The sequence below is a fragment of the Terrapene carolina genome, unplaced genomic scaffold, assembly GCF_002925995.2.
Source record: "Terrapene carolina triunguis isolate 2854851 unplaced genomic scaffold, T_m_triunguis-2.0 Scaffold96, whole genome shotgun sequence".
Classification (NCBI taxonomy): domain Eukaryota; kingdom Metazoa; phylum Chordata; order Testudines; family Emydidae; genus Terrapene; species Terrapene triunguis.
Genome location: NW_020664447.1, coordinates 11,870,063 through 11,895,037, shown reverse-complemented (window position 1 = coordinate 11,895,037; position 24,975 = coordinate 11,870,063). Strand labels below are relative to the sequence as shown.

The 24,975-nt window shown below is 39.8% G+C and overlaps 1 protein-coding gene across 1 annotated transcript in view; it reads left to right on the top strand.

Moving 5' to 3' along the window:
• Positions 1 to 24,975, top strand: part of ELP4 (elongator acetyltransferase complex subunit 4) — a 263,164-nt gene that overhangs the window by 95,442 nt on the left and 142,747 nt on the right. The window contains exon 7 of the mRNA XM_024194948.3: positions 1,806 to 1,994. Within this exon, the coding sequence (XP_024050716.1) occupies positions 1,806 to 1,994 (189 nt within the window). The remainder of the gene's footprint in view (positions 1 to 1,805; positions 1,995 to 24,975) is intronic.

Here is a 24,975-nt window from a genome sequence, read left to right as displayed (position 1 = left end):
GGTGTGCGGCCACACTAACCCTAATTCGAATTAACAAAATCGATTTAAGCGCTACTCCGTTCGTCGAGGTGGAGTACAGAAATCGATTTTAAGTGCCCTTTAATTCGAATTAACTGGCCCTGTAGTGTGGACGGGTGAAGGGTTAATTCGGATTAACGCAGCTAAATCCGAATTAAAGTCGTAGTGTAGACCAGGCCTTAGTCCTGGTGGCTTACTGCTGTTTAATTTATCAATTTGTTCCAAAACCTCCTCTAATGACACCTCAATCTTGGACAGTTCCTCAGTTTTGTCACCTAAAAAGAATGGCTCAGGTTTGGGAATCTCCCTCACATCCTCAGCTGTGAAGACTGAAGAAAAAAATTCATTTAGTTTCTCCACAATGGCCTTTAATGCTCCTTTAGCATTTTGATCATTCAGTGGCCCCACTGGTTGTTTAGCAGGCTTCCTGCTTTTGATGTACTTAAAAAAAATTTTGCTATTACGTTTTGGGTCTTTGGCTAGCTGTTCTACAAATACTTTTTTGGCCTTCTTAATTTTATTTTTATAGTTCATTTGCTGGAATTTATGCTCCTTTTTATTTTCCTCACTAGGATTTAACTTACACTTTTTAAAGGATGCCTTTTTGCCTCTCACTGCTTCTTTTGCTTTGTTATTTAGCCACGGTGGCTCTTTTTTGGTTCTCTTACTATGTTTTTTAATTTGAGGTATACATTTAAGTTGAGCCTCTATTATGGGTCTTTAAAAAGTTTCCACGGAGCTTGCAGAGATTTCACTTTTGGCACTGTACCCTTTAATTTCTGTTTAACAATCCTCCTCATTTTTGTGTAGTTCCCCTTTCTGAAATTAAATGCTACCGTGTTGGACTGCTGTGATGTTTCCCCGCCACAGGGATGTTAAATTTAATTATATTATGGTCACTATTACCAAGCGGTCCAGCTATATTCACCTCTTAGACCAGATCCTGTGCTCCACTTGGACTAAAACAAGAATTGCCTCTCCTCTTGTGGGTTCCAGGACTAGCTGCTTCAAGAAGCAGTCATTTAAGGTGCCAAGAAACTTTATCTCTGCATCCCGTCCTAAGGTGACATGTACCCAGTCAATATGGGGATAGCTGAAATCCCCCATTATTACTGAGTTTTTTTATTTTTATAGCCTCTCTATTCTCCATGAGCATTTCACAGTCACTATCACCATCCTGGTCAGGTGATCGGTAGTATATCCCTACTGCTATATTCTTATTATTCAAGCATGCAAATACTATCCATAGAGATTCTATGGTAAAGTTTGATTCATTTAACTTTTCTGATTCATTTGATTCTATGCTTTCTTTCACATATAGTGCCACTCCCCCACCAGAACGACCTGTTCTGTCCTTCTGATATATGTACCCTGGTATTACTGTGTCCCATTGATTATCCTCATTCCACGAAGTTTCTGTGGTGCCTATGATATCAATATCCTCATTTAATACGAGGCAATCTAATTCATCCGTCTTATTATTTAGTCTTCTAGCATTTGTATATAAGCACTTTAAGAACTTGTCACTTTTTATCTGTCTGTCATTGCAGATACAAATTGATGTAGATTTGCCATTGATGCAAAAATTGGTACTACTATACATATTTTTCCCTCTTCAGGCTCTCTTACGCTATCACATGCTTACTTCAAACTATTTATTTACTATGAACATACATAATATAAATTACAGAAGTTCTAAAAATTATCTATCCATTTGATGTGAGGTGTTTTTCCTCTTAATGTGAGAAATAAAAATTAGTCATTTTATTTTTTCTCATCTCTTCTAGAAAAAACAAAAAAATATTCTGCGGATAGGAATTCAGAGCCTTGGTTCAGTGTTGTGGGGAGATGACATTTGTTGCGCTGATAATCCAGAAGATATTTATAGCCTCACAAAGTTTCTGTATGTTCTCCGTGGTCTCCTCAGAATGTCGTTGTCAGCCTGCATAATCACAGTGCCAGCCCATCTTATCCAGGTAGGAATACTATAATTGCTTCTTTTCATAAGTTGTTGTACATGGTTTAGTATGCGCAAAAAAAGTTAATGAGTTAGTGGACACTTAATGAGCAAAATGGATTGAAGTGTCATGAATGATTTTGAAAATTGCATCCTGTTGAAGTTGTTTTGCATCAGTAGCAAATTGATTTCTAGATGAAATTTTACCTCATATTATATTTTACTCTGACATACAGTATGGTCTTCAACATTATTTAGATGCTGAATTTATCTTTCAGTAATTACTAGCAAATAAAAGTCATTCATAAACTTTTTGAGTGAGCCAAGAGAATAAAACCAATTTAAGACATTCCGAATAGGCATCCTTCAGCTTAGCATGTTGTGTTTTAAAGATAGACTTAAAATAATGTTACCGCATTTCTTCTGTGCTTTTGTGATGCAGCAATACATTGCATTAACTAGAAACACCTGAATATTGTAATGGCTTAGATACAGGTATAGCTGTCATATGACTTTGATATTTATAAAATAAAATAGGTAGAACTTATAGAAGATCCAATTCTGCTAGGCAAAGTTCTGCATTCCCACTGATTTCAAAAGGCAGTAAACCTAGATCTGGGAGAGCTGGGTTTGCTCCCGAATTCTGCCGTAAATTTCCAATGTGATCACAAGCAAGTCAGTTAATCTGTCTCTGAGTAATTTTCCCATCTGTAAAATGGGAGGAGTAATAATAAGTACTTCACAGAAGTATACTAAGCCTTAATTTATTTTCTGGAACAATAGTTTTTAGTAAAAGGAAAAATGTAAAAACTTTCTTCTGTAAAAAGTGCTGCAGCTCATAAAAGAAAGAAGAGCATTCACAGTAAATAGAGTTATGCATAAATTTGATAGGACTTTGTTTAACAAACATGGAATGTTTTGATGTAAACTTTCTCATAAAGGGCAAATATATGCCTCTCATGTCAACACTGCAATTTTCAAAGCTGTTGAGTGCCCACAATTCCTGTTAAATTGGTGTTACAGGCACTCAGTGCTCCTGAAAATCACAACCATTCCTATTTTTCACATGTTGCCAGTGTGACTGGAGGTGTATCAACTCTCCTCTTCTGTATGCCTTCAGTTTCAGATTTCCTCTTTCCTAACTCTCAGTATTACAAAATAAAAATACTTTTAATATTAGGTGACACTATATGTGAGGAAAAAGCACTGTGACAATACTTCTCAAACAGGAGGTAGAATCCCTGATCCAGCTAGAGGCTATAGAACCTGTGCTTCCTCAACACGGCGGGAGAGGTTCTTATTAGGGATGTTTCCTTGTTCCATCCTGGATCTCAGACAACTGAATGTCTTCATATGCTATTCAAAATTCAGGATGACCACCCTGACCTCGAAAATCCCCTCACTAAATAAAGGCAACCAGTTTGCAACTCTTGATTTGAAAGATGCCTATTTCCATATAGACATTCATCAAACACACAAGAGATTCCTGTGCTTCATGGTGGGCCTGGATCATTATCAGTACAAAGTTCTTCCCTTCAGTCTCTTGACAACTCCCAGAATTTTCACAAAGGTGCTGTCCATGGTAGCGGCACACTGTGCCACCAGAGCAGTCCAGTATTTCCTTACCTTGACAACTGTCTGCTCACTGGTTTATCATACCAAAAGGTACAATCAGCGGTCCTCTCTATATAACCTCCTTCAATCCTTAGGATTTCAGGTAAACCTAGAAAAGTCCACTTTCGTTGCAACACAACCTCTCTATTGGGCTGAGGAGTACATCTGGATGATCATGTGACTCAAGGTTGATCCCAACAGGAGTCAAATCTACACATTTAATCTCCTCAAATGCCAGTAGTACAGAAGACCTACAAAAAGCCTGCCCTTCCTCTGTGCACAGCATGTTTAGATCATGTTGGACAATATGACCACTGTATACTATATGAAAAGAGAGCATTAAGCTCTGGAATTGGTATATCCAAATCAGATCACCACAGTGTCAATCTGATGGACCATCCTATGAGTCAGACCTGGTATGTTAGAGAATACCTGCTTATGAGTTTGCAGCACAGTCAAAATTCCTGCCCTTTCAGTTTGTGTTAACTCTTTACATATCTCAGTGTTCTCTAGTGATGTGTCACCAGGGCATTCCGCCATCAAATTGATGAGATGTATTGTCTCAGAATCCTCCTCAGCACATGTTCATAATGGCTTCTATATTGTGATAGACTTTACATCTATTAACATCCAGAATCTGTGAAGTAACCTTGCTGTGGGGTCTCTGTGTGTTCCAAGGGACTTCATTAATTCTTTCCACTATCTCAGAAGGTTCCTCTATGAGTTTTGCATTTTGTACCTTTTTACAGTGAGTAACATCAGCACCAAGACTCCCCTCTAACAAGCATTCACAAGCATTATGGCCATACTATGCCTTCTGTGGCTTTTAATGAGGTTCATTTGAACTACTTCCATCATGTCCCTTAACTCCATTCTGAACTGCTGTACATATTTAGTCACTGGTTCCCCCTCTGCTTCAGAGCCACCCTCCCAAGAATCCCTAGTGAGATCCTGATGACCTGTGACCTTTCTCCCATACAGAAGATCAAATGGGGCAAAGCCTGTGGACTCTTGGGATGCCTCCCTAGAAGCAAATAACATAGAGGGTAGCATTTCATTCCAGTCACTTTCCCTTGTGTTTGCATACATTCCCAGCATAGACTTTAGAGTTCTGTTGAACCTTTCAACTAACCCATTTGTTTCTGGGTGGGGTAGATCTGTTGTACCCCACACATTCGCTATAATTCATTAAATAACTGGGACATGAAATTTGACCCCCAATATGATACAGTGTACTTTGGGAAAACTACTCAGCTGAATATAGAGAGCAAAGCTTTAGCTGTTGTGTCAGCCTCTATATTAGACAGAGCAACTGCCCCTGGGTATCTAGTGGCGAAGTCCACTGCTACCAAAATATATTTCTTTCCCCTCTGGATTGGCTGGGGCATAGGGCCAACAATATCCATAGCCACCCTAAAAATGCCTCCTTGATTACAGGTAAGCAGTGCAGAGGAGCCTTGTGGAGCCCTCTTGTGCTTCAGCCATAAGTTACAAGACCTATAGTGGTCTGTCACCTCATTCTGAATATTTGATCAATAAAAGTTCTTCTTTAAGTTCTCATATGTCCTCTCTGAAATCTGAGTGACCTGCACTAGGGCAGTCATGGGCTAACAACATTAACTTCCCAGGATGGGAGGCACAATCAGTTGTTTATAAGCCTGCCCAGGAGTTCTGTTATTCCCCAAAGGGGCCTCTCTATAGTTTTTCCCTCTTCTGCAAAAAACCTTCCCCTGTTTTCCTTAGGTGGGGTCCCACTGAAGATGATTTCCCATATGCTTTTTAGGGAGGGGCCTGCTCTCTGTTCTGCTAGAAATTCTTGGCTTCGGCCAGCACAAAGAGTTGTCTCAGGTACATAAGGCGACTCCCCCCCCCCCCCCGCTTCCCCACCCACACACTCTTAGGCTAGGTCTACACTACAGCGGGGGGTCGACCTAAGATACGCAACTTCAGCTACGTGAATAGCGTAGCTGAAGTTGCGTATTTTTGGTCGATTTACCTGGCTGTGAGGACGGTGGTGAGTCAACCGCTGTTGCGCCGCCGTCGACTCCGCTTCCGCCTCTTGCTGCGGTGGATTTCCGGAGTCGACGGAAGAGCCATCAGGGATCGATTTTATCGCGTCTTCAGTAGACGCGATAAGTCGATCCCCAATAGATCGATTGCTACCCGCCGATTCAGCGGGTAGTGAAGACGTGCCCTAGAGACATGCTGCCATTTTCTGCTGAGCAGGAGCTGGAAATGTCTTCTCCCCACCTCAGCTGCTATACCATCGACCTATATTCCTTATTACTACAAGTTATTATATTATCAGCTATGGACACAGACAGTATATCATTACCAACCAACACATCTGCTGGAATGCTATCCAATATCCTAACATTTAAAATACCTTTTAAACCTTCCCATTCCAATTGTATTTTAGCTAAAGGTACAGTGGTTTCAAATTGTCCCAATGCAAGGAGTTTTGTCTTAGTCTCCTACCCCACACATTCTCCCTACTCTGTTATTCCCCTGTTCATTCAGACTCTCTCCTGCTTCCCTCTATGCTCTCCTGTATATACATGCATGCTACATTCCCCAGCACATTTTCACCCTCTTACCTTCCCTGTCACCCCTATACCATATGTCACTGCTCCTTGCAGTGCTCTTTTCTGAATCCTGACAGCATTTCGTGCCACACTCTTCCTTAAGGGCAGTTTGGATTCATTCATTCGTTGGGAAGATTGGAGTTAATGACCATCTTTACTAAACTTCTTCTTGATCCTGTGATTATGCTGGTGTGAGCATGTCTGTGTGTGTATAGGCATGCTCAAGCTAGTACCTGAGACTACTCCACAAAACTCACTACATGTTCCTTCAAGGAAAGAATTTGCTTGCCATTCACTTGAGACCCTGAGTCTGTGGATGTATCTGCTCCTCCACCACAGTCTGTCAGTAGAGTTGAGTTCTCCCTAACTAACACAAGGGATGGTAAGGGAATGGATCCATGTGTCTCTTTGCTGTTTCTCCTGCCATTCATGGCTCCCTCAGCATTGGCACGGGTCCTTTTTCTGCTCTCCCTCTTCTCTAAATTGAACATCAGGGCTGGCATATGAGCAGTTATGACTGGTAATTCCTTAGACAGTTCTTGGAATTATAACTGATGGGACAAGGGCCCCAAAGTCTTCTGCAAAGACTGCTTCTGCCCAAGTGTTCTGGATCTTCCTCCTAAGAAGTAAATGAGGTGAAGAAATGTAGGAGTTGAAAACAGTGAGGAGGAGTGGCAGAAGATAATGAGGGCCTTATGGTGCAAAGGTTGGTGTTTTAGAGCAGACCATATTAGGAAAAAGAGAGTTCATAGAGAAATTTGGAACCTGATTTGAGAGTGAAACAGTGATGAGGTGCATAGAAAGAACAGTGAAATGCTGGTGGATGAGTGGGACATGGATCAGACTAGACTGAGGACCTGGCCTGGAAAGTAAAGAAGAGAACTGGCAGAATTGAGATATACTGTAAATTGGGCCAGAAAGTTGGTATGTGGGTTCAGGGCAGGGGATGAATTGTTAAATCTTAGGGTATGTCTACACTACGAGGGTAATTCGATTTTACTTAAATCGAATATGTGGAATCGATATTGCAAAGTCGAACGTGTGTGTCCACACTAAGGACACAGTAAGGACAGTAATTCGACTTTGTGAGTCCACACTAACGGGGCGAGCGTCGATATTGGAAGCGGTGCACTGTGGGCAGCTATCCCACAGTTCCCGCAGTCCCCGCTGCCCATCGGAATTCTGGGTCGAGCCGCCAATGCCTTCTGGGTAAAAAAAATTTGTCGTCATCCGTCTGTCACTAACGCCCTCCCTCCCTCCATGAAAGCGCCGGCGGGAAATCAGTTCGCGCACTTTTCTGGTCAGTGACAGCGCGGACGCCACAGCACTGCGATCATGGATCACGCTGCGACCATCGCTGCACTTGTGGCCGTTCTCAACACCTCGCAGCTTATCATACACCTTTCCCTGAGGCAGATGCAGAGAAATCGGGCGAGGAGGCTACGGCACCGCCGTGAGAGCCTGAAGTCGGAGAGTGGCACAGAGCTGTCAGAAACCACGAGCCCCAGCGCCCAGGACATCACGGTGGCAATGGGGCATGTGGATTTTGTTGAACGGCGATTCTGGGCCCGGGAAACAAGCACGGACTGGTGGGACCGTATAGTGCTTCAGGTCTGGGATGAATCCCAGTGGCTGCGAAACTTTCGCATGCGGAAGGGGACTTTCCTCGAACTTTGTGAGTTGCTGTCCCCTGCCCTGAAGCGCAAGGACACCCGCATGCGAGCAGCCCTCACTGTCCAGAAGCGAGTGGCCATAGCCCTCTGGAAGCTTGCAACGCCGGACAGCTACCGGTCAGTCGCGAACCACTTTGGTGTGGGCAAATCTACCGTGGGGGTTGTTGTCATGCAAGTAGCCAAGGCAATCGTGAAGGTACTGCTCCCAAAGGTAGTGACCCTGGGAAACGCGCAGGTCATCATAGATGGCTTTGCCGCGATGGGATTCCCAAACTGCGGTGGGGCTATCGATGGGACTCACATCCCTATCCTGGGACCGGACCACCAGGCCAGCCAGTACATCAATAGAAAGGGCTACTTTTCAATGGTGCTGCAAGCACTGGTGGACCATCGGGGACGGTTTACAAACATCTACGTCGGATGGCCGGGCAAGGTTCATGACGCTCGCGTGTTCAGGAACTCTGGTCTGTTTAGACGGCTGCAGGAAGGTATTTACTTCCCAGACCACAAAATAACTCTTGGGGATGTGGAGATGCCTACAGTCATCCTCGGGGACCCAGCCTACCCGCTAATGCCCTGGCTCATGAAGCCCTATACTGGCGCCCTGGACACAGAAAAAGAACTGTTCAACTACCGGCTGAGCAAGTGCAGAATGGTAGTGGAGTGTGCTTTTGGCCGTCTCAAAGGGAGATGGAGAAGCTTACTGACTCGCTGTGATCTCAGTGAAACCAATATCCCCATCGTTATTGCAGCTTGCTGTGTGCTCCACAATCTGTGTGAGAGCAAGGGGGAGACCTTTATGGCGGGGTGGGAGGTTGAGGCAAATAGCCTGGCTGCTGATTACGTCCAGCCAGACAGCCGGGCCATTAGAAGATCCCAGCGGGACGCCCTGTGCATCCGGGAGGCTTTGAAAGCTAGGTTCCTGAGTGAGCAGGGCAACCAGTGACTTTTCAGTTTGTGGACAGAAAAGCTGAACCTGCCCCCGTTTCTTTACCCAGTTCATTTTGACTATCCTCTCCAGTTACATACCCCCTTCACCCCCTTCCCCTTCCCAAAAAATAAAATCATTTCGATTTTGTTAATGAACACCGTTGTCTGTGTTGCTGTTTTCGCGGGAATATTTTAAACCGGGGACGCAGACTGTGGCGGGGGGCGGGTTCAGTGTTCTGATGCAAATGATGCTTCTAAACTCCCGGAATGACAGGCTCCGCACTGGTGGACTGGTTATTTCAATGGAGAACATGAAAAACACCTCCCAGACTGACCAGGGTAACCAGTGACTGCACTGTGTATGTGTCCTGATGCTGGACCTGACACCGCCTCTGTACCCTGCTAAAGGTCACTGTCCTGCCCAATTACCAAGCCCCTTCCCCCCCTCCAGACAGACTCTCCCTCAAAAGAACCTGACTGAAACAGTAATGGAGAGAAACAAACATTTTATTGCGAACCAGACATGAAACGTGGGGGGTGAAACTTGGACGGGGGCTTGTGTGAGGTGGGTAGGAAAGGACTTATGAAATTTTGGGGAATGTCAGCCTTCTAGTGCTAGAGCAGTCTGCAGGGGTTGACTGAAAGTTTTAACGGCCCTTGCCGCCCCTCCTTCTTTGGAGTTTGGGTGAGGGTGGTGTGGGACTTGGTGGCGGGTGAGGGCGGTTACAGATAGACTGCAGCGGGGCTCTGTCCTCCTGCCTCCGGTCTTGCAGAACATCCACAAGGCGCCGGAGCGTGTCCGTTTGCTCCCTCATTAGTCCAAGCAGCTTTTCAGTAGCCTGTTGGTCCTCCTGACGCCACCTCTCCTCCCGTTCCATGACTGCTCGGTGCATTTGTGACAAGTTCTCCCTCCACTGTGTCTGCTGGGCTGCCTGGGCTCGGGAGCATCCCATTAGTTCTGAGAACATGTCTTCACGCGTCTTCTTCTTCCTCCGCCTAATCTGCGCTAGCCTCTGGGAGTGTGCTGACAGGCTGGGTTGGGAGACAGTCGCAGATGTGTCTGTGTGAATTGTGAAAAGGGAGTGAATTCCTGAGACAGATAAATGAAATTGTATACAAAGAACCTAGTCTTTCTCTGTGAACAAGACCATGCACTGCACCTCTCACATGCGCACTCAGGACAAGGTCGAATTTTCGGCCGTCGCCTTCAGTGCCTGTGGACTTGCGGAGGTCTTGGAGTGATCTGAGAAGCGTGGCTGGAGACCTGAACTTCTGGAGCGGGCAATAATGGTAAGCCGCAGACTTGTGGCTGCTTAAAACTCCAGCAGTAGCACTGGCCTCCTTTCACATTGAAAGCAATGCCAGTCTCTGCTGCCAGCAATCAGGACAGCATCAACTCTGCCCCTGTCCCACCCCCTCGCGGCTGTCCCAGGGAAAGATCCCTGTATGCTGCCCCTCTCCCTCCACCGCGTGGCTGTAAAGCAGTCCCAATACTAACATTCCCCTCCCTAATTCAAAGCAGGGCGTCATGAGCGACATCACCCTCCTGAGGATCCCGGACACCCAGAGAGAACGCATGCTGCGGGAAAGCATGCAGAAACCGGGGCCGTATGCCGCCATGCTATGTCGGGCCATGATCCCGGAGTACTTGATTGTGGCGTGGAGGGGGCATGTCTGCTACCACGGAGGGCCCACTAAGATCGCCCTACCCCGGAACCTGATCAACAGGCTTGAGCTCTACCTCCACGAGACCTACGAGGAGTTCTCCTACGAGGATTTCTCGTCGATCCCCGGCCACATTGACCGGATTTTCGCGTAGGTGCACTGGGACTATGGAGTGGAGCGTCTTGGGCCTGGGAATCATGGAGTAACGGACATTGTGAAAAATTTTTAAAACACTTGGGACTAAATTGAGAATAGCCTAAGACAGAGAAATCATGAAAACCCATTTGTTACCTTTGTAAATATTCCTGTTTTGTACCTGATTATTTTTTTACTAGTTTACAGAACTTTTATAAATGTACATTGTTAATAGTATAAATATTACCGTTCTGTTTTAAATAAATGTTTACATGTTTACAGCACTTACTGCTTGATCCTTCCCCTGATTCTGTGTCCGGGGTAAGGGATGGGGACGGTTCGTACGGGATCTCGGTAAGGGTGATGAAGAGCTCCTGGCTGTCGGGGAAATCAGCGGTGCCAGCGCTGTCGACTGCCTCGTCCTCCTCATCTCCTTCTTCATCTTCCCCGTCCGCTGTCATGTCCGACGAGGAACCGGCCGCGGACATGATCCCATCCTCGGAGTCCACGGTCAGGGGTGGGGTAGTGGTGGCGGCCGCTCCCAGGATGGAATGCAGTGCCTCGTAGAAACGGGATGTGTGGGGCTGGGATCCGGAGCGTCCGTTAGCCTCTTTGGTTTTTTGGTAGCCTTGTCTCAGCTCCTTGATTTTCACGCGGCACTGCGTTGCATCCCGGCTGTAGCCTCTCTCTGCCATGGCTTTGGAGATCTTCTCGTAGATCTTAGCATTCCTTCTTTTGGAGCGCAGCTCTGAAAGCACGGACTCATCGCCCCACACTGCGATGAGATCCAAGACTTCCCGATCAGTCCATGCAGGGGCCCTCTTTCTATTAGATTGCACGGCCATCTCTGCTGGAGAGCTCTGCATAGTTGCCACTGCTGCTGAGCTCCCCTCGATGTCCAAAGAGGAACTGAGATTCAAACTGCCCAGACAGGAAAATGAAAATGAATTCAAATTTTCCCGGGGGTGTGGCTGGTCAGAGCATCCGAGCTCGGACTGCTGTCCAGAGCGTCAACAGAGTGGTGCACTGTGGGATAGCTCCCGGAGCTATTACCGTCGATTTCCATCCACACCTAGCCTAATTCGATATGGCCATGTCGAATTTAGCGCTAATCCTCTCGTTGGGGAGGATTACAGAAATCGATTTAAAGAGAGCTTTATGTCGAACTAAATGGCTTCCTGGTGTGGACGGGTGCAGGGTTAATTCGATATAACGGCGCTAAAGTCGACATAAAAGCCTAGTGTAGACCAGGCCTTAATTGCATGAAATATGTCTGTATACTCTGAAGCTAGGTGTGTGAGGGAAGAGTTTTGTTGGGGGGATCAGAAAAGCGTGCCTGGGAGTTTTTTAGCAGCACAAGGTGACTAGAAATGTAAGAAATGTCTCTGGAACAGGTTTATAAAAAACAGGATCTTGTCCTTTATTCCCCCAAAAGATATCTGGGAAGTTGGGATTGTTGTCATATGCCATAGGATTTCATGTTTTTCAATTAATCTGGCCACTATATGCCTGGAGGTTGGGGAGGGCAATGGGGAAACATGTGCCACATAAGGTGGAGGGAGCTGATCCTAAGGCACATTCCCTCAGTCAGCACACTGTCAGTTTAGGCAGCTCAGGTTAACCAGTGGCTCCTTCAGTTTATCAGAGTCTTCAAAAATGTACCAAAACTGGGACAAAACACTGTTTTTTCTAAATTTGAAATTGATACCAGCACTGATCAGTGAAGTGTGTCGTGCTGAGCAGCCCCAGACCTATGGTCTTGCAGGATCAGGAATTTAGGCATTTATTACTTTCTCTTTATGTTTACATACAGTGGAGTAAAGTCTGCCTTGATTTACACCCATGCAAGGTCAGAATTTTGCTCTAGTATATTTTCTTTGTTATATTTGTCCTTTCTAGTAGTTTATGTCAGTAAAGCAGCCAATCAGCTTTCTATTTTTAGTTCTTAACATTCTGTCGGGCTTGTACATTGATGATTAGCTGCTCTCATATTTTTGGCTTACTTTCTATGTTTAATTTTATTATAGGCAAGCAACACGTAGTTAAGGAAATTGTAAAGAAAAAATAGTGAGGTTGGTTCAGAACTGATGTTAAAATGTGACTTTTCAAACTAACATTGCGAAGGGCAACTAAAAAGTTTGGATCTAATATGTTGTGTGTGCACTTCAGATAAACTTACTTGTTAGGACTAGTGATGAATTCTGTTATGCAATTCCATTATCCGTAAAATCCACCTGCCTAATTGAATTATGTAGTTAAGACTGAAATAAAATCTCATATACATTAGTATCCTGTAACTTTGCTGTCCAATTTAACATATCTACTCCACAATAAAAGCTCAAGTATTCTGGAAAAAAACCCAGAAACTTTAGTCTCTTTTGCAGTATCTGCTCCAATAGATTGCATTGAACAGTGGTGAAAATGGTTAAACTTCATGCATCTTCTTTTAAGCACTAGAGTGAACTGTCATTAGGAGGAGCAAAGCTGCTGAAGGTTCCCTATATCCAACATTACTCAGTTCCCAGAGCCCTGCTGTGTAGTTGTTCCACTCTCCAAGAAGCCTGTTAAAGAGCCCCCGAGAGCATGTGTACAGCCCTCCATGTTAATAGTTAATTGGTGAGGATGGCAAGATGAGAGGACAGCCGAACATGTGGTCTCTCAGGCTCAAGCAGTAAGCAGACCTTTAGTTATAATAACAGCAGCTGTTCACATTCTCACAACTCAACTACTCGCAATGCCATTGCTGGTGTTTCTTGGTGGATTAAAAAAGTAAAGTACAGTGTTTTTTGTTTTTGTTTTTCAAAAAAACAAAAATGAAAACATGTACTTCAAGTATATTTCTATATGCCTGTTAAATTTCATATTACCAAGAATATATAATTATTTTTAGCTTATGCTTTTTTTGGTCATATCTCAAAGTCAAAACACTGAAAGTATATATAATGCACACCATTTTTCATAAAGTGTGTTACATTCTACAGAATTATTCACTTTACAACTATTCCATTTCTATCAGATTTTGACTAAATTATTTTTTGTCTGCTAAATAGTTCAATAGCTGATTCTGAAAGGAAAATTGCATTTATATAATTTCCATGGGGGTACATTTTAAATGATAAATAAGTTTCAAGCTACAATAGAATCTTATTTCTGTTTCCATGCTGTGATTATAACGAAAAGAACCCCCCACAGATCGGTTTTAAATTTTAACAAGTTTATTCTTAGAAATATAGGAATTTTAATAGCAGATCACATTAGTGGTCTGTCTGTTCTAACTATCCTGTCTCAGACAATCGCCTGTACCAGGGCTCCAGACAAATGTGCAACAAAACCTATAGTTGACAACTTGTTGAATAACATTTTAGTGGGGAAGTTTCTTCACAATCCCACCAGTTAGTGGTTAGCTTATACCTTAAAGTGTGAGGTTTCTGTTGCTTATATTTTAAAAATAATTCTACCTAATGTTACTATGGAAGTTCTTATTCTTATAAACGTTTAGGTTTTTTTTTTAATCCTTCTAAGTGCTTGGCCTCAATGATATACTGTGGCAATGAGTTCCATAAGTGAATTGTGTTTGGTGTATTTGTTCAGTATTTAAATTTGTTGCCTTTCCATTTCATTGAATATCCCCTTGTTCTTGTATTGTGAGCCAGTGAATAGGACCATTAAATTTACTTTCTCTGTATACTATCCATTATTTCGTATGCCTCCCTCATGTTGCCTATTAATCTACTTCTTAAATAGTCCCAGATTTTTTCAGTCACTCTTCATGCCTTTTGATTCATATAGCTTCCATTATTAACCAGATATTTAGATGTTCTAACAACTTTTTTGGCTTTTTTAACCACCACTGGACGGTGAACAGTGATTTTCATTGAACTATCCACAATAATATGCAGTTCTTTTTCCTCAGTCATTTAGAACCCAGCGATATATATGAGTAGTTCAGGCTACTCCTTCAAGTATTTATTGCCTTGTATTTATCAACTTTGAATTTCATCTGCCATTATATGATTTTCATTCACCTAGATTTGATAGGTCCTTCTGAAGTTTCTCAGACTTCTCTACTCCTAACTAACCAAAAGGCTGCCTGTTGATGGCAGAGTCACTTAAAAGTTCCAAACTTTTTTTCAGAATTACTTGGTAAAATTATAATCCACCATAGAACATAGTCATCTGTAATAGTGTTTACAATTGCAGAGATCTCTAGTGGCAAACTGTGTGTTTGACAAAAGGGACATTTCTCACTTCATATTTCTTGACTGAACAATTTAGGAATAGATTATGTTGGCAGAGGAATTTGAGAAATGACACTAAAAATGTACCCAGTTTATTCGCATGATGTGTGACAAGTTTTACTTGATTGATATTTTGTACTGATTGAAAGCACTCTTATCTGAAACAGTCTGACAGGTAATAAATATTGAGATGCTTATGAATTATGATTTATATAGTTGATGGAAGGTTACTTTTCAAGTCTTTCCATCGCTGCTTGAAAATGCACTGTGCCTGTGAAATGCAGTTGTACATTTAAGAAGGGAGAATGTCAATTTTTAAAATGACTGATGATCAAGTGGACTATTTTTCAAGCTTTCCAAATTTGAGAAATGATATAAAAATGAGTTAGGTGTTTTATTTTGATAATTTGCTCATGGTAGAGTACAATCATAGCAAAAGTGTTTATGCAGTAGCATATAATACAAAGGGCTCTAATGCTACAGTGATGGGCACTGTTGAAAGTCCTAAGAGGTAAAGTAGATAGATAGAAACTAAAAAGTCTGCCTGTTAATTTTTTTTCAAAAATTACTAGAAATTATGTAATTAGTTACCTTGTCATACTTTGTTGCAAATCCAATGTCAGGCTTTTCCCAAAAATATTAGTTACAGTAGCTTTTTATACATTTGTAGCAAGTTCCATGTCAGTCAGGTGCACAAGCAAACTTTTGAATATGTGATGATCAGATAAATTATGGTGATATCAATTTGTTCCTTGAAAGAATCTCAGTTCTTTCATTACAGATGTCCCTTCTTTTAAATATGAAGCTACCTCATTGGAAAGAACTGCCACCAACCGTATTAGTCAGCATGTACCAGGGGAAATTAATTGACTAATGAAAAGTCAGTATGAATAAGCCTTGTTATAGTACTCCTCTTGAGAGAGTCTAATGAGGTTCTGTTTAGTGTGTTATTTTCTTTATTTCATCTGATACGTTTAAAAATTAATCTCCTACAATATTAATGTACTGCTGCTTTGAATTCACTGAAGTGAATACATGTTACAGTATGTTTCAGTGTAGAAAAAATTCAGAAACAAACCTTTTCACGTCCATAGGTTTTTGTGTTCATGCTGAGTATTTTAGCAGCTAAACTCTATACATCAAGCAAGAGAGTGCTTTAGAACCTGCTACTACTTCTACTAATATAAGATTATGAGATGTGAACTCCTATAGCTTGAGAGTTTCTGTGTGAAATCTTTATTCTTAAAACAAGAGCTAAGAATGATTCCATGCTGTAGAACTAACATACTTTGTGAGTTCACAAGTATAAAATGTTGAATACCATGAAGATGTGGCCATTATGTAGAAATTTGTGCCACGACCATCTGCCATACAATTTTTATACCTTAGCTTAGCAACCTTTTAACATTCTTCAAAATGGAAGTATGAGAATTGTAAGTTTGTTACATTTTATTGTGTTAACTTAATATTGCATACACAATCACATGTAGAAAATGTTCTAAAGTAACAACCATACAAAGAAGTGTAGAGTATCATGGATTTATGATGCAGATATGCTAGGTTGATAATCATCCTTGTTCTAAACCATTTTCAGATACACAGATATTCTTCTGGATACTATTTTTTTTCTACACGTATAAAAGCTTATTAAAAATTAAGGTCAAATAGAGGCTTGAAAAAAGATATAATTTAAAATTGCTGTAAATAGTTTTGTTTTCAAATAATTTGTTTGTTACATTCATTTGTTAAGTAGCAGAAGAAATTGTAGTATTTTGTACTTTCATATGATCAGTATAAAGTGGCTACCAGAATGTATAGTAGCCACTTTATACTGATCCTATGGTGGCTATTTGGATCATAGATACCATATATACTTGACTTATTTTTGCTTTTTTCATAACTATATACTTATTGCGGATTAAGTGGCTCATATATACTATGACCAAAGACTGTGACACAACATATGGAAATAGGCATGTGCATATACAGTATACTATATTGCTTATGACTTGTTTCAAACTTTTTTCCTTTCAGAAGCATATGTGTACCTATTTATGTCAAAAGATAATCTCACTCACCACCACCACCACAATTACCACCATCTTCTGTATGCAATGTGTGTATGCACCTTTGAATATAGAAAAGTGGATAAGATTGGTTTTCTAAAATAAAACTATAAGCAAATCATAAAACTAAAATGAATGATTAAATGCAGCATAGTAACATTTTACTTTATGTATCCATCTATTCTGAAAATAATTTTACAGATTGGACAGCTTTTAAAAAAAAATTAAACAAGATTTAGGCCTAAAGTTTTCAAATGCAGCATAGATCTAAATAGTTAAGTGTCCCATCACAGTATGGAGATAGTCATCTGTTCCAGCATATGGAATCTTTTGGCTGCTGGACTAAGTAGTTAATATAATGCCCAGTGTCCAGGCGTGGACACAACTGTTATGAAGCAGAAGGGAGTAGGCTTATTTTTGAGCCCATTTGGACAGTGATAAGCAAAAACGAAGAAAGGAAACTTAAAAAAATTCAGGGTGTATTATCTATTTTTAGCAAATAATTTTGTTAGATCCTGTTTATATTTCTAAAGTGATGTTAGCTTTTTACATAAATAGTACGATAGGCTTTTGTAATAAGGCCATGCAAATGTTGTTTTAAATCTTTTTTGTGTATTGCCTGTCAGTATAAATGACGACAATTTGTATTAGCCTACTTTCTATTTAAATTGTTGTACATGTATTTTCTGTGAAGAATGGCATTCTAAAATGTGCAATATTTTGTTACAGTGACATTTTATATATGAACTGTTGATGTTTTAAAAGCTGAAGTTTCTAGATCAGCTCTCAACTTACATCTTTGTGTTTTAGACCTGCTCTATTAATTACATTATAATTGTAATATAAAGGAATGCTACATCTTTAATGATGTTTTTGTGCCCTATGTAGTTAAGCTTTAATGCTAGGGAAAAAAAGATTAAATTAGCCTTGTAACCTCTTTCTCTTCCAGACTGATGATGGAAAATAAAAGCTCTTAGCCACAAAATGTAACACTTAGAATTAATATTTAATTAGACTGGCAAATTGTACACTGTGGCTGAAAGCTTCCAAAGAGTTGTTAGTGCCACAATTGACCTACAAGTTTAATAATAACTCACTTCTAGAAGCAAGTGCCAGTTCAGCATAGTGGAACCACTGTAAGACAGTCCTGTGAGATTAAAATCAGCAAACCAAATGGCAGGCGAGGATTCCTGGGATGGAGCCTTCTGGAAAGCTGGGAGCTGGAGTAGTTTTTCAGCCAGGATTCAGATGAGAACAGTGGGCGAAAAAGCTGATCCCTCCTGTTCTGGGAGCTTCTGATTGTAGGCCAGATTTCTGGAACAGATTTTTACTAAAATGTTCTTACTGCAACTATTAAAATACATCGCAAATCAAGTAAAGAATACATTTTATGTATATTTTAGGAAGTTTTAGTGTAAACAGCTCTAAAAATTTCCTGTTCATTGATGTATAATGCACATGAGTTCTGATATTAAATTATCAGATATATTAGTGCTAGAACTATGCTATTTTGGTGTGACGTGCAATTCTGTATGTCTGTATGGTAGACTGTTTCTTTTTATGTTATCTCATTACTGTATAATGATGAGCAAGTACAGAATACAGATATACAATCATAGTATTATGAAGTGTGCAAATTAAACATGAAATACACATAGCTTTTTAAAAAACAAAATCAGTATTTTTATAAAGGTAAATAGAATATTATCATCTTCTGTGCCAAGTGCAGTTAAAATATAATATCAGTAATGGTATCTTGATAACCATGTGAGCCCTAATGTTATAACAAATTATTCTAGTAAAATAGGGCACCATGAGTTCAAAAATGTGCAAACGCACAGCAACAGACTGAGGAAGGAACATTATGCATTATTTATTGGCTATATCCTAAATAATTAAAGAAACGCTAGTCATTTGTTAAAAATTAAAGCAGGTGAGGGCCTTGCCAGCAGAGGGAGCAGTCATGTCTTCATCAGATTCCCATCATTTTCCCACCTACCTCAGCTTTTTTCCCAGCAGTCTCCCATCTGGACCTAGTTTTGCCAGCCTGCTCCTGATGACAGCCTATAATTTTATACTCAATAAGGGATTAGTGTAAAATTATTTTAAACTTTAGTATTTTTAACCTGCCACTTGATTACAAAAAGAGCTCCATGCTCTGTTTGAGATTTGTGTATTAGTAATTATTTATGTAGGCAAGAACTGTGCTTTGACTATCTGTGAATTACATACATTCCATTTAAGGATCATTTAAGGATCTCATGTTGCAGAAAATCCAGCCGTTTCTAAATTGGTAAACATACCGCAGTGAATTTTTTTAGTCAAAATGAGAACAAAAGATGCATTTTTTGGGTCTCATCCTTTTAATCCTGTTTCTATAATGAACAATTCCCAACAAGAATATTAAAGATTTCCTTAAGTCACGCAGTTTGAAATACATGCTGTTCAGCATTTTTGTTATGATTTTCAAATATAGAATGAAAAAGCAGATTCAAAATGTGGTTGTTAGGTGAGCCTACTTCAAATTTTGCATGCATATTTCATAGCTTGCTATGAACAACTTGTAGCATAGGATTCTTGTTTTTAAAAAAATTGTTCAAAGTGATAGTGTCAATATTACATTTTTCAGACAATTAGCAAAATATAAATAACATACAGTAGTTTCCATCAAATGACTTTCTATAGTATAGATGAACAATTGCACCACTTAAACTTGCTGTATGTTAAATATATTCAGTGTAGCCACAGAGTTTAGAAGATAGCATATTACTAGCAGACTAAAACTGTGTAGCAGGAAATCTACTGAAGTTATGCAATCATCGACTTTATCAGAGCTCCATGCCGGTGCAGAGGGCTACTCACACAGAGCTTATTGGATGTTCAGAGCCATAGTTTATAAACGGGGCAAAAATGTGTTCTTTGAAGAGAACTAATGAGTTCTGTGCATTGTGCTTAATTTGTAGTAGCATGGTCTAGCACATGGGCACCAGACATGGAATCAAGAAACCCAAGTTCTGGTCCCAACACTCCCATTGACTGGATCCATGGCTTTGGACAAGTCACTTGACTTCTTTCTACTTGTTTACTTATCTGTAAAATTAGGCTTCTTGTGCTAACCTGCCTTTGTGAAGCATTTTAAGATGAATGGATGAAAAATCTTATTTAAATAGATTTTATATGCTGCAATAGTAACTTTATTTGTCTTGTTGGGCCCCCTACCGTATGAATGTACTGTACAGAATAAAAATGGTAGAAAACCAAAGCCAAAACCAGTCAATTTGCGCTCAAAGTGTGTATATGTTTTTATGCCATGTATGTGATGCAAACAAGAAAGTCACTCTCCTTTCATAGTAGCTGTGAAGTTGTGATCAGTGGAACTGTTTTGAATAGTGAACTGGCTAACTAACCAGGATTCTCTATGCCCAGTACCAGAGATAGGGGTTTCCTGTCATGCAGAGCTTTCATCTTGACATAGACGAGATCAGCTACTACTGGGTTAGTCTCATCAGTCCTGTTGAACTAGAACCAGAGTGTAAGGGAGAAAGCATACTACCTTCTGTAACCAAGTTTAGTCAGTCCCTCAGGAAATTATAAAGCTATTGGGGGACATCAATGCCATTACATACCAAATGAATTCCTGTCTCTCTTGTTTGGTGAAAATCTCTGAAGGATGTCTGGATCTGTTACTGATAGTATCAAAACTAGTTAATGATTCCTTGACAGAGGGCAATGTACTTGTAACTCTTAAATAGGTTCAAGAATGATTCCAGAAATTGCCATCTATTCTTAAACTTCTCTTTCCCGCATAGGATTACTGAGAAGGCGGTGATGGTAAAACTCTAACATTGACTTCCGCCTATATATTTCACACTGGTTTTAAGGGATAGTGATGGTTAGCTCTTCCTCTTCCCCAAGTGTTCTCAGCTGCAGAATCCTGAAGTGATATCCTGAATTTTTGTTGCCTTTCTTACTCAAAATCTATGTAAGGCTACTGGGTGAGAGACTCACGCTCTACAAACTCAAGTGCCATCAATATACAGATGTCCCCTGGTTCTACACATCTTGCAGGTCTGGACCTCTTCTGCAGTTCCTTTCATGGTGTGATGATTGGATGAAGGGAAACTACTAGACTTTTCATTACTTCTGAATGCCCAGAGAGCAGCAGAAGTTATAAATGCCTCTATTATCTTCAGCTGGACTTTTGATTGACCATTTTTCCTGTAATGCAAGCTTACTGAAAGTGATACATGCCATTGTCATCTCCAGAATGGACTACTGCTCTATATGTAGGGCTGACCCTAAAGGACCTTGAACGTTGCAGTTGGCACAGCATGCAGAGGCTTGCCAAATGAGCAAGATTCAGGAACAGGAACACATCTGTTCTCCCTACACTATGTGTGCTCCACACTCTGAGACAGATGCCAATTCAGTTCTGTTTCTGTTTCAAGGTCTTTATATTTTATAGTTGAGGCTGTGTTAAGATCTTAAGTAGATAAGACCCTGATAGCTCACTGATCGCTTTTTTTAGCTCCTCTCTTTGCTGCATCTACTTGTGCTGTGGTGGAACTCTGTGGCTAATAGAGCCATGTTTTGAAGTTTTTGGTGCAAGTTCTACAATTATGGAATTCCCGCTAGAGGTAAGGCTAAGCTCTAAATTTCACCACCTTTTAGGGCAAGTTGTAAAACTCAACTGCTAATGTGGATGTTTCCCAAAATAACTTAGTCAGACATGTCTGACACACATATTAATCACCAGATCTATTCAGTATAAGAAAGCTGTGGAGGTCTTCCTTCTAGAAGATAGGATAGATAAAGTATTTTTAATGTTGTAGGGTTTTCAGACTCTATGATGATGCAGGTTATAACAATAATAATAAATAGGCCCGGACAACTCATATTCACCAAAGATCCCATGACGTGTTCAGTAGGAGTCGGGTGTTTAATTCTGATCTCCTAGCTAAATTTTTACTTCAGATATATCCAGTATTTTCAAATATGGTATTAATCTGTTAGTGCTAATGTGCACTGTTAGTGTTAATGTGCACTACTGAATTCACTTCTGTGTCCTATCACAGAGGTGGCTGCATTTCAGCGGTATGTGAAAATATATTTCCTTGTCTACCTCACATGGGTGTTGTCACAGTTAATGAATAAATTTTTGTAAAGCACATTGCTCTACAGATGAAAGATATTATATACATGTAAGGTATTAAAATTAATAACATCATTATTAAAAGAAGCTCTAACAGAATAACACAAAAACAAAATTCATAATTAATACTACTCTTATGCCTTGGTCAAATGATACCTTCCCCATTCCTTTACCATTTTTGATGAAGATATCTAATGTGTTTAGGTGTTTGAGTTTTTACTATAGATATTCTTGCTTTTCTTTTCTTCTGTTGGGCACATGAAATTATTTGAAAGTACTATTCATAGTATGATTGTAAACCAGTATAAACTCGACATGGGTGCGAGCAAAAATTAGGGGAACCCATGAACAATAAGTAAGGCCTTTGCAATCAGATCCCTGTGAGCAGTCCCCTACACCTGGTCATAATCCTAGTGAAGGCAGTATAGGGCTCTTCACAAGATGGAGGTTTGCATCAAATTGCTGGGTTAGGGCCTAAATCTAGTATGTTCACTTCAGAAGGCCACACAGATTTGTAGAAATCCCCTGGAATATATTTTTCAGGGCTTCTGCCATTCACCATAGATTTCACAACACTTCATCCAGCTGTGTAGAGTTGCTTAATCCATTTTATAAATAGATTTTTACGGATCAGGCCACTGATATCAAATTCTTTCTCCATGAAAAATGCAGAAAGAAGTTAGTAGGAATTTTGGAACTGCAAGAAATGCAAATTCAGCTTTAAAACAAAATAAATGCATCATTTGTACTTGCTACAATTCTTAATTGTAGTTAATATACTTATTTAAAATAGACCACTTTAAAAATTTCTCTTATTTCATGGGTTTATAAATGGTAAAACAAGTATTGTCTCGTTATAAAATTAGTATAAAAATCTAATCTCTAATAGTTATTGGATAATAGCCTAGTGATAGTTCAGGGAGGGAAAACTTTTAAAAGCATTCTTTAATTTTTATTGATGATCTAAATTGTATGGGTAATTTTATGATTTCAGTAGTGGTAATTAATAACAAATGGAGATGAATAATTTAGTTGTTTCTTAAGTATTAATAATTTATCCTTTCGATTCAGCTGTACTTTGGGGATTAAGCAGTAATGACAAGTGGTAAGTGCTGGTATATTGTGCAGGTATTACCATATTATTGCACACATAACCTTTCAGAAAATGTCAAGACTTATTTATTCTAAGAATTACACAGAGCTTGTTTTTCTTACTGCCCTAACTTAGGTTACAACTGCTATAGTATCACTAGTTAATTCAGCTCCATGACATAGAATGTAAGGCACGAGAAATAAACAAATGATTGTAATAGTCATAGTCTACTTTGGATGCTGTGCTAAAAACTTAGGGAAAGTACATCTAAATCTGCTTTTAGTGCAAAAATCAAACACTAATTATTTTTACCTAAGCTACACCCTTCTGATTGATTTCTGTACCTTTCATATCCTTTTCTGTAAAGTGTCAGGATTTTAAAGAATCACCTATTGGTGATGGCAGAAATCCATACAACTACAGATTTAACTACTGTGGAGACCTACAATGGCTTACACATCCATTATCAAATAATGCCTGTTCAACTACAAACTTTTATGGGAGTATCCCCAATATATGGAGATAATAACCAGTATTTCTTTGCTTGTTATGCTGAAATTTACCAACTAAATACCATGGACAAAAGCAACTAAAATGTAAATGTTGAATGATTGAAAGTTTTGTACTCTTATCCAGGGCTGTGCTGCATATGAACTGTATGTTATTTCATTGTTTTAAATAGTTTTGTACATCCATTGCTAATTATTCTGTGGTTTCTTTAATTAACCTTTGTAGATAATGAAACACTTTTTAAACTTTTTTTAATTTGATTTTGATTCAATATAAACACCTTATATCACGATTTAAAGAAACTTAATGTTGGGGTAACTGCAATGTCTTTCAGCAGGGTAACCGCCAAATGAAGTCCCTCTCACCAAAGGACACTTCTAACCTTTGTTTGGAAAGCGACATTGTACTGCAGTCCTTCATTTCAAATGGAGCATAGAATTAAATGTCAAAAATTATGTTAATACAAAGGTCATAATGAAAATTGAAGCTTCTGAATATCTTTAACTTCGTAAATTTTAAGTTGTCACAACGCTGTTAACAAGGCTTCATGACACATCTATAATGTGAATTACTAATGTTCCTGTTTAAATGTATAATTTTATGTATAAATCCAGTGTAGACAAGCTGGTGTTACTTAAGAAGCTTCATTTTTTAGTTTTCACCTGTGTTCACTCAATGCTATATAAAGAATGAGAACTTAAAATAATGTGTTGCATTCAATTTTCCTGGTTTTTAATTTCTTTTAAAATGGGAAAGTACAAAGCAAAACATAGGTTTGTGCTGTCTGGAACTGATGGCTATTTGGAACCTGGGAATTTTTTGACTTCTGGAAGGAAGGTTGAGGCTCATAATTAGAAGGGAACTAGTAGGATTTGCAAACTAGGGGTAGCAAAGTGGGTCAAAGTAGTTGATTTTCTCTAAGTAGTTAATCCTGATGAACCAGGATTGCTTGAACTATCATTTGGTAGGTGAGGGGGTGATTCCAGAAGTCTAGCCCCATGAAAATAATGTCAATGTGCAAACTTCAACATATATGGCCCTATATATTTATATGGCAGTAGAATTCCATATATGCTTATGGTCCATACATCATTTAATTCATCCCTAATTTCTTTTAAAATGTTTATTTAAAAAATAAACATACAGAGTGACTGAGGACTACATAAATGTCAAGAACGACGGAGTATGACAAAGCAACTTTGGAATTGTCTGAGAAGAAAAAAAATCTTATAAGTTAATATTTTTTAAACTTACAGTATATTTTTTCACACTCATATTTAAAGATGACCATATGTATTTTCTTCAGATTTAAAACAAAAAACATCTCCCTCCCCCCAAC